Consider the following 9,876-nt stretch of genomic DNA (forward strand, 5'->3'; position numbering starts at 1 on the left):
GGCCCCTTTCCTCCGAGGACGCGCTGGAAAGGAAAAATGCCTGCCAGAGGACGCGCCGAAGGGGGGGGGCCTGCCGAGGACACCCTGGAGGAGCTGCCGTCCCCGGGGGGCGCCCGAAGGGGCTGGCCCCCGGGGCCGCCGAAAGAGCTGCTCCGAGGACACCTGGGGGGGACTGCCGGTCCAAGGACACACTGGGGGAACTGCCGTCCGAGGACCCGGGCCGAAAAGGAACTGCCTGCCGAGGGGGCGCGCCGAAGGAGCTGCCTGCCGCGCCGGCCCGAAAAGGGGCTGCCCCTTTCCGGGACCGCCGAAGGACTGCCTGCCGAGGACCGCCGAAGGGGGCTGCCTGCCCCAGGACCACCCTGGAAGCCCGTCCGAGGGGGGGCGCCCGAAGGAGCTGCCTTTTTCCGAGGGGGCCCCCGAAGGAGCTTCCTGCCAGGGGCCGCCGAAGGGAAAATGGGCCCCGAGGGGACGCACCGGGAAGGGGGCTGCCCTTTTCCGAGGACACCCCGGGGGAGCTAACCCCTCCCCCGGGGGTATGCCGAGGACTGGCCCTCCGAGGACGCGCCCCAAGGGGGCGCTGCCGAAACACCCCGGGGGAAAGTGGCGTCCCCAGGGGGCGCCCCCCAAGGGGGCGCCTGCCGAGGGGCACCCGGGGGGAGCGCCGCCGAGGACCCCGAAGGACTCCCCCGCCGAGGACAAACCCCGGGGGCCCGTCCGAAATATGCCGCAGGAGCGCCCTGCCGGGGGCGCGCCGAAGGACTTGCCCGTCCGAGGGGCGCGCCGAAGGAATGCCTGCCCGGGGGGCGCCAAGGGGGCTGCCTGCCGAGGACCCCGGGGAAGGACTCCCCTCCGAGGACGCCCGGGGGGAAAAAACTGTTTTCCCCCGGGGACCGCCAAAAGGAACTTGCCGCCAAGGGGGGGGGGGGGGAAAAAAACTGCCCCCCGAGGAAACACCCGGGGGGGCCCGCCTCCGAGGAGGGGGCCCGAAGGGAACGGGGCCTCCAAGGACGGCCCGAAGAACTGCCCCCCCGGGGGACACCCCGGGGGAGTGGGAGGAGGGGGGAGCTGGCTCCGAGGACGCGCCAAAGGGAAACGGGGGCCGTCCGGGAGGGAGGGGCCCGCCGAAGGAACTGCCTTCCGAGGACGCGCCTTTAAAAAAAAAATTATAAACGCCCCGAAGGAGTTTGCCGCCGGGGGGACACCCTGGAGGACTGGGTCCGGGACCCCAAGGAGCTGCCTTCCGAGATAAGCGGGGGGACCCTGCCTCCGAAGGAGCGGGGGGAAACTCCCGGGTTTTAGCAAAAGACCTTTGGGGGGAACAGCGATGGTGCAGCAGTCTCAGAGAAGGCAGGCCCTAAAATTCTCCGGGGGAAATGCGGATAGGGAAAAGGGTGGTCCTGGGGGCCCATCACCTTTTAGAATGGGGGCCACGGAGCCTCGTTGCGGCATTTTGGGCTTGTGGTTCTCTGATGATATTCTCCACTGGGTGTGCCAGTTCCCCTGCGCCCATGGCGAACGTCACTTCCACTTTTTTTTTTTTTTTTTTTTTTCCCTTTTCCGAGGGGGTGCTTCTGTCCCATGTCAAGCTTTCCCCTTTTTACCCACACCCAAAATGGGCAGCAATTGCTGCTGTAAAAAAAAAGTCAAGTATCTTCATGAAGACAGAAACCAAAAACGGGAATACTAACTGTGAGGAGTTTGACAGAGGATTACTGGAATTGCGAAAACCCCCAAAAATTTCTTTTGGGGTCGTTCTCCCTCATTTCTGTTTGGTATGCCCCAAATCGTTTTCCTGTGTGCCTCCCACTGTAGTGTTATGAAGGAGTGGAACCAGGTGAAGACTGCGACGTCGGCTGCAGTGAAGCCCCCCTAAATGACACTCGTGCCCACCCCTTTTTTTCCCAAAGTTGAAGTTTGGGGGCAATGGGGGCAATCCGGGGTCCCACACCCCATGCTTTTTTTATAAAGTTGGACTGGTAGGGGTATTGGCAAATCTCGGATTATCAAAAATCCAAGGCTTCCAGTGGCCAATACTATGGCGCAATCGACGTCTGCCCCTAACACAGCTCATGATTGGGGCACTCAAAAAATGATTTTTGGAAGAACAACTATCGATGATGCCCTGGACTTCCGCCCCATCTTTCCCGTTTTACCCCGGGCGTTTTGGAAAAAAGCCTCAAATCAAAAAGTCCGTTCAAGCTCCCGCTATTGAACTAAAAAGGGGGGGGGGGGAGATGTGGGGGGGTTGTGAAATGAATGAGTGTGATATTATGTTAGTTGTGAGTGCCATATTTGATGCCGGCCATATACGGAAAATATGTGGGGGGGAAAAAATTTTTATCGCACTGTATTGTGAAATTTTATGATTATATTAATATATATACTCCCTTTTGTGTGGATATTTACACCTGTGAAAAATGAAGATTATGTTTTTTTTTTTATTTGCTGTGTAGCTATCGCCTCTGTAAAAAAGAGTGAGATTTTTTCTGTGCAATTTGTAGAGACAAATTGTATTTTCGTCTCTATTTGTCCCCCCCTCTGGGAGACACCCCCCGGGGGAGAATAGGCGGGGGGGGTCACCCGTACTATTAAAGGGAAAAATCCCTTTTATTTTTTTTTCAAAGGGTGATCTCCAATGAACCTCTTTAGTTTTTTTAAAATTGGGGGTATTCTTCCCCTCAAGCCGTAGAAAACACAAAAAAAACATATATACGAACAGGGGACACGTGAGTAAAAACATACAATATACTTTTTAAATTATAATAAATATATATAATAAATAAATATTTTATATTAATTATTATATTTATATGTATATTTTTAAGTATATATATATAATTATATATAAAAATATAATTTTTAACAAAATTATTATTAATTATATAATATATATTATTTTTATAATATATCATCTCTCTCTCTTTTTCTCTCTTTCTCTCTCTCTCTTCTCCTTTTCTCTCTCTCCCCTCCCTCTCTGCTCCCCCCCTTTTTCTCTCTCTCTCTCCTCCTTCTTTTTTCCCCCTCTCCTGACTCCCTTCCTCTCCTCTCTCTCTCTCCTCTCCCTTTTCTTCCTTTCCCCCTTCCTTTTCCCCTCCTCCCTCCTCTCTCTTCTCTCTTCTCCTCTCCCCTCTCCTTTCTCTTCTCTCTTTTTCTTCCTCTCTCTATCATTATATTCCGTCTGGGCCCTCTCTCCCCTCTCCTTTTCTTCCCTCTCTTTTTCTCTCATTATATTCATCTCCCTCTCTCCCTCTTCCTCATCTCTCTCTCTCTCTCTCTCTCTTATATTTTTATATATATATATATTTTTATATATATAATATTATTATATATATTTAACTACATATTCTAAATATTATATATATATTATATTATTTTTATATATTTTAATTATATAAATTTTTTTATATATATTTAAAATTACTTTTCATATAAATATAAATACATACATACATATATATAATATATATATATTTTTATTAAAATATATTTTTTAAATATATTATATTATACCAAAACTCCCTCTTCTCTCCCTTTTTCTCCTCTCTTCCTCTCTCTCCTCTTTTTCCTCTCTTTCTCCCTCCTTCTCTCTCTCTCCTCTCTCCTTCTTCCCCTCTCCCTCGACTCTCTCCTCTCACACACAACACTCTCTCTCTGAAATCTAACGGACGTAGAAAAAAATCACTCCTTTAACCCTGTTTTGGCAGATCACGAATTGATAAGCAACATTTTTTAAATTTAAAAAAAAACAAAAATAAAAAAAAAAAAACCTTATTTTAAAAAATTTAGATGCCTGAAGAACTACAATCGGGGGAAAAATTTTTTCAATTCTATCCTACCGAGGGGTCCTACACTTAACAAAAATTTGTAACGTGTTTTTAAATACAAAAACAAACTCTAAAGGACGTTTTTTTCCTAAAAATGTAAAAAATATCTGTGCCCCCCAAAATGTGACCAAGAAAAAATACCCAAGACCCCAGCTCCCCGGGATAAGATGAAAAAAAATAAAAGTTTCAAAAGACAGCCAAGACACACTGAAGAAAAATATTAAAAGTGCAATCCCCTTTGCTCAACCCCCTAAGAGAGCAATACAAAGAGGCAAAGAAAGTGGGTGAGATCTCTTTAAATCAAAAAATTTTAAAAAAAAAAATACTTTTTTTAAAAATGAATTTTTTAATGTAAAAAAAAAATGGTATTACTGCTTAAAATGGGAAAAACCCTTAAGAAAAATGATTTTTCCGGTCATTTTATATAATAAAAAAAGACTCCCAAAAAAGAAAAACCGAAAATTCAATGTCTTCTTTTTCAAAATATTGGGGAAGCACGTGTACGAAAAAAAAAAAAAAAAAAGAGGAGAATCTTAATGCAAATGAAAAAGGGGGGGGAAAACCTTAAAAGGACTTATTTTTTATAAAAAAGCAAATGGCATATTTTTTGGCCGGGAACCTTTGGGGTTTTTGATATGTGATATTTTACAAAAAAAATCCCCCAAAACAGACAAATTCCTATGGCTCTGATGGCTTTCCCCGAGTTTTTAAAGGACTCGCTCCAATAATTGTCTTTTACTTAACGGTGATAATTAAAAACCCCAAAAATTTTTAACCCCAATACCTTCCCCGATCTTTTTTAAAAATTTTTTTCATGTTGTTCCTCTTTATAAAATAAAGATGCTGATTTATGTAAATTACTTACCCCCCAAATCCCTCTCCCAATTTTTTTTTCAAAGATATTGAAGAAAAAATTTTTGCTAAAAAAAGCTTATGTCTATTTGGACTTATAAGTTACTTCCGATGCACAAAAAATGGGTTTTTTGGAGGGGCCCCCCCAAAATGTTTTTTAAAATTACCCCTAAAAATTTAAAAAAACAACAGGAAAAAAATTTTCTTTTTTAAAATTACTTATTTAAAAATTCAAGGGGAAAATTATCCCCCTTTTAAAAAATTTTTAAACTTGAATTCACCGAGGCCTTTTAATTGTCCAAAATCCATTAGAGTTGGTATTTTCTTAAAAAAATGTTAATTTTGGGTTTCCCTTTGGGTCTGTTTTGGGGTTTTCCCTTTTGTGTGTGTGTTTTTTGTTCAACAGTTAGAACATATTTTTAAAAAAAATGGTTACTCTTGAATGAAAAGAAAAAAACAAAATGCTTTATTTATTGGTTCTAGACTAAAAATTTCAAAATTTACCTGATGAAACACTAAAATTTTTTTTAAAAAAAAAATTCCATAAAACCCAAACACAGTTGTTAAAAACCTTGGACTTTTTTTATGTCAATATATACTTTTTTTAACGTTCATAAGATGAAATCTTGGAAAAAAATAAAAAGGAAAAACCCCCCCTTTAAACCCTTAACCGAATAGCAGATTGTTCCGAAAAAAAAAAAACAACACGAATCGTGGTTTTTACAATCGTTTATTAAACTTATCAGGTACTGTTCGCGATTTGGGGAGGAACCCTAAAAAATCAAATTTTGAGTACGAACTAAAAAAAATTTCCCCTGCTAAAGTCGTTTTGGGGGTTTAAAAAAAAGTATATCTTTTTCCCCCTGCTTTTAAAAAAGTTTGAAAGGCTGTGGGGATAAAAAAATCAATGCTTTATACATTGTAATTTGTTTTTTTTAAAAAAAATTGAACAATCGTTTCCCGAATTTTTTTATTTGATGTTTTTTTAACTATAAAGAGAGGTTAGAGGTTATGACTAACAAAAATAAATGATTTATATGTCCCAAGAAAAATACTGTAAAAGGTGCGGGAAAAAATTGCAGTGGGAGGCCCCCAAATATTGGGAAGAAATTCCAAAGAGACTTAGGAACACAGGGGATCCCCTTTATATTTTAAAAACAAAATTAAAAAAATCTCTTTTTACAACAAAATGAATCATTTTTATTTTCATTATTTTATTTTTTAATATGTAAAATTATTTTATGTGACTCAAAATTTTGTAATTTTTTTGTCTAATTTTAGAAAAAATGTCCCAACAATATATTATTTTTAAAGGGTTTTTATTGTTTTTTTATGTATTGAATGTTTAAAATTTATTTGTTTTACTTTTAATGCAATTCCAAAAAAATTTTTCTTTTTTTTTTTTTTTTTTTTTTTTTTTTTTTCCCTTTTTCCCCCCCCTTTTTTTTTTCCCCCTTTTTTTTTTTTTTTTTTCTTTTTATCCCTTTTTTTTTTCCCCCTTTTTTTTTTTTTTTTTTCCCCCCTTTTTTTTTTTTATTTATTATTTTTTTTTCCTCCCTTTTTTTTATATTTTTTCTTTTTTCTTTTTTTTTTTTTTTCCCCCTTTTTTTTTTTCTTCCCCCTTTTTTTTTCTTTTTTTTTTTCTTTTTTTTTTTTTTTTTCCCCTTTTTTTTTTCTTCTTTTTTTCTCTTCCCTTTTTCCTCCCCTTTTTCTTTTTTTTTATATTTATATTCTCCTTCTCTTTTTTCCCCCTTTCCCTTTCTTTTTTCTCCTTTTCCCTTTTTCCCCCCCTCTTTTTCCCTCTCCTCTTTCTTCTTTTCCTTCTCCCCTTTTTTCTTTTTTCCCTTTTCCCTCCCCCTTTTTTCTTTCTTTTTTTTCCCCCCTTTCTTTCTCTCTCTCTTTTACCCTTTTTCTCTTTTTCTCTCCCTTTTTTTTTTTTATTTTCCTTTCTTTCCCCCTTTTTTCCCCCCCCCCTCTCTCCTTTTCCCTTTTTTCTTTTCTTTCTCCTTTTTTTCTTCTCTCCCTTTTTCTCTCTTCTTTTTCTTCTCTTTTCCTTTCTCTTTTCTTCCCTTTTCTTTCTCTCTCCTTCCCCTTCCCCCCTTTCCTCTCTCCATTTACTTCTCCCCTTTTTTCCTTCTCTCTTTTTTCCTTTTTTTTTTTCTTTCTCTCCTTTTCCCCCCCATTTTTTTTTATTTTTTTCCTCTTCTTTTTCCCTTTTCCCTTTCTCTCTCCCTCTTCTCTCTTTTTTTTCTCTTTTCTTCCCTTCCTTTTTCCTTTCCCCTACCCCCCTTCCTTTCCTCTCTCCTTTTTCCCCTCTCTCCTCTCTCTCTCCCTTCCTCCCCTTCTCCCCTTTTTTTAAAATTCTCTTTTTTTTGTTCTTTCCCTTTTTCTTTTCCCCCCTTTTTCCCCTCTCTCTCCTTTTTTTTTTCTTCCTTCTTTCCCCTTCCCTTCTTCCCCTCTCTCTCTCCTCCCTTTTCTCTTTCCTCCCCTTCTTCCTTTTCTCTTTTCCCCTTTTTCCCTTTTCCTTTTTCCCCCTTTTTTCCCTTTTTTCTCTTCTCTCCCTTTCCTTTTTTCTTTTCCCCTCTCTTCTCTCCCTCTCTCCTCTCTTTTTCTCTCTTTTTTCTTTTCCTTATTCCTTCTTTCCTCAATCTTCTTTTTTTATCCTTTTCCCTTTTTCCCCTTTTTTTTCCCCCCTTTTTTTTTTTATTTTTTTTTTTTTTTTTTCTTTTTTTTTTTTTTTTTTTTTCTTTTTTTTTTTTTTAAAACCCCCTTTCTTTTTTTTTTTTTTTTTTCTTTTTCTCCTTTTTTCCTTTCAAAAATTTTTTTTTTTTTTTTTCTCTTCTTTTCTTCTCCTTCTCTTTTTCTCTCTCCCCCCTTCTTCCTCTCTACTTTCTTCTCTTTTTTATCTTTACTTCTTATTCTCTTTTTTTCTCCTCTCTCTCTCTTCTCTCTCCCCTCTCCTCTCCCTTCTCGTTTTCTTTTCTCGTTCTATTTAACCCCCCTTTTCTCCTCCTCCCTTTCTTCCCTGCTTATGTACTATTCGTCTCTTCTGTCCTTACTTTGTTTCCTTTTCTTTTTTCTCTGCCTATTATCTGTCATACTCTCTTTTCTTTCTCCTTCCCTTTTCTCCCTTTTTTTTCTCTTTTTGACAGTCTCCCTCTTCTCTCTCTCTCCCCTTCATCCTTTCTTCTCCTCTCTCCTCTCTTTTCTCTCTCCTCTCTCTCCTCTCTCTCTCTCTCTCTCTCTATCTTTTTGTCTGCTCTCCTCTTTTCCCTCCTCCTTTTTGTGTTAATGGTATATATTTTATATATTATATATATTATATATATATATATTATAATAATTTATTTATATATATATAACATTGTATATAATAGCATGATAACAATACATTTGTTATTTGCTACTCTATAATAATATTAATAACAATATAAAATTTTGTAAGGTAATAGTAATGATATGATCATACAATAATGGTACTAGAAATAGAAATGAAGGTACATACTAGAATTATAATAATATCAAATAATAATAATAACAATATATTTAAAATCATTATAAAATAATAATTATCACATAAATAATATAATAATAAAGAATTATATTATTAAATATAATTATCATTATCCATTTTTTTATGATTTTTTATATTATTATATGTTATTGTTATATTTTTATTTATTATCATTATTATTTTATATTTTTGTTGTTTATTTTCTTATCATTTTATTTTATTATTTATATTATTATTATTACTATTAGTTTATTTATTAATATCATTACTATTACTGTCATTATATTCCTATGATTTTTATTAAAAATCATCATCATCATCATCTTCATTATTATTTTTTTATTATTATTTTTTAGTTATGGCCCCTAAATTTCTTTTGCATTTTTGTCCTCTGTAATATAATACTATAGTCTTATCGAACCAATCTGGCTTTAAAAGCTTATTCATGGGTTGTGATTATACTTCATCGCACCTTAGAACCCCTCGTTTATGAAAGCCATTGTTTTTTTGAAATTTTTTCCTAGAACACATGATAAAAAAATTTTTATATTCTGAATCGTAGCATAGGTAGTGACATTTTTTTCGGGGGTTTTGGGTTACGTTTCTGGGTTTTAAAAAATACACAAACACACACACACAAAACACACACCCAAACACACACAACACACACACCCCACCACCCACACAAACACATATATAGCTATACAATAACATACTACAGCAAACCCCAAACACACACAACACAAACCCCCAACAAACCCACCACACTCCTCACCCTCCACAACAAACACACACCCCCACCCCCACATATATGTATTTTTTTAATCTATATAGGGGATATTATATGTTTAAATATATTATAAATATATATATATATTTGTAAAGCATATATATATAATATATATTTTAATAAAAATAAATAAAATATATAAAAATTTACACACACAACAAAAACCCCCACCAAAAACCACACCAAATATATATTAATATATATATATATATATAATAAAATTTAAAATATATATATTATTTTAAAATATATATCTTATTGTTTTATATATATATATAAATATATTGTATCATATTATATTACATATAAAATATTATATATGTTATATATAAATATATATATTATGTGTGGGTTATTATTAATTTTTATAATATATTATATATATATATATATATTTTAAATTATATGTGTTGTTTGTTTCGTGTTGTGTGTGTGTGTGTGTGTGTGTGTGTGGTGTGTGTGTGGTTGTGTGTGTGTGTGTGTTGTGTGTACATATACGTACATATATTATATATATATTTTATTTTATATAATAAAATATATAAACATATATATAATATATAATAATATATATTATATATATATAAACCACATAATATATCATATATATTATTAATATTATATATATATATATATATATATATATTTGTGTGTGTGTGTGTGTGTGGGGTGTGTGTGTGTGTGTGTGTTTTGTGTGTGTGTGTAATTTTTATATATATTTTATATATATAATATATATATAATATATAATATATTATAATGTGTGTGGGGTGTTTTGTTGTGGGTTTTTTTTTTTTTTTTTTTTTTTTTTTTTTTTTTTTTTTTTTTTTTTTTAAAAATTTTTTTTTTTTTTTTTAAAAAAATTTTTTTTTTTTAAAAAAATTTTTTTTTAT

General features: G+C 36.2%; 2 protein-coding genes across 2 annotated transcripts; both read left to right on the forward strand.

The window, feature by feature from the left end:
* The first annotated feature begins 36 nt into the window (after positions 1–36).
* LOC119569216 (proline-rich proteoglycan 2-like) lies at positions 37–522 on the forward strand. The gene has a single exon (XM_037917478.1). It carries the CDS (start codon positions 37–39, stop codon positions 520–522), a length of 486 nt encoding a protein of 161 aa, XP_037773406.1.
* A 16-nt stretch (positions 523–538) lies between these two features.
* On the forward strand, positions 539–1,302 carry LOC119569215 (proline-rich protein HaeIII subfamily 1-like). Its single transcript, XM_037917477.1, has 2 exons — positions 539–860; positions 1,184–1,302. The coding sequence occupies exons 1-2, from the start codon at positions 539–541 to the stop codon at positions 1,300–1,302; spliced, it is 441 nt and encodes a 146-aa protein (XP_037773405.1).
* Positions 1,303–9,876: the final 8,574 nt, after the last annotated feature.

This window comes from Penaeus monodon, unplaced genomic scaffold (genome assembly GCF_015228065.2).
Source record: "Penaeus monodon isolate SGIC_2016 unplaced genomic scaffold, NSTDA_Pmon_1 PmonScaffold_13417, whole genome shotgun sequence".
NCBI classification, from domain to species: domain Eukaryota; kingdom Metazoa; phylum Arthropoda; class Malacostraca; order Decapoda; family Penaeidae; genus Penaeus; species Penaeus monodon.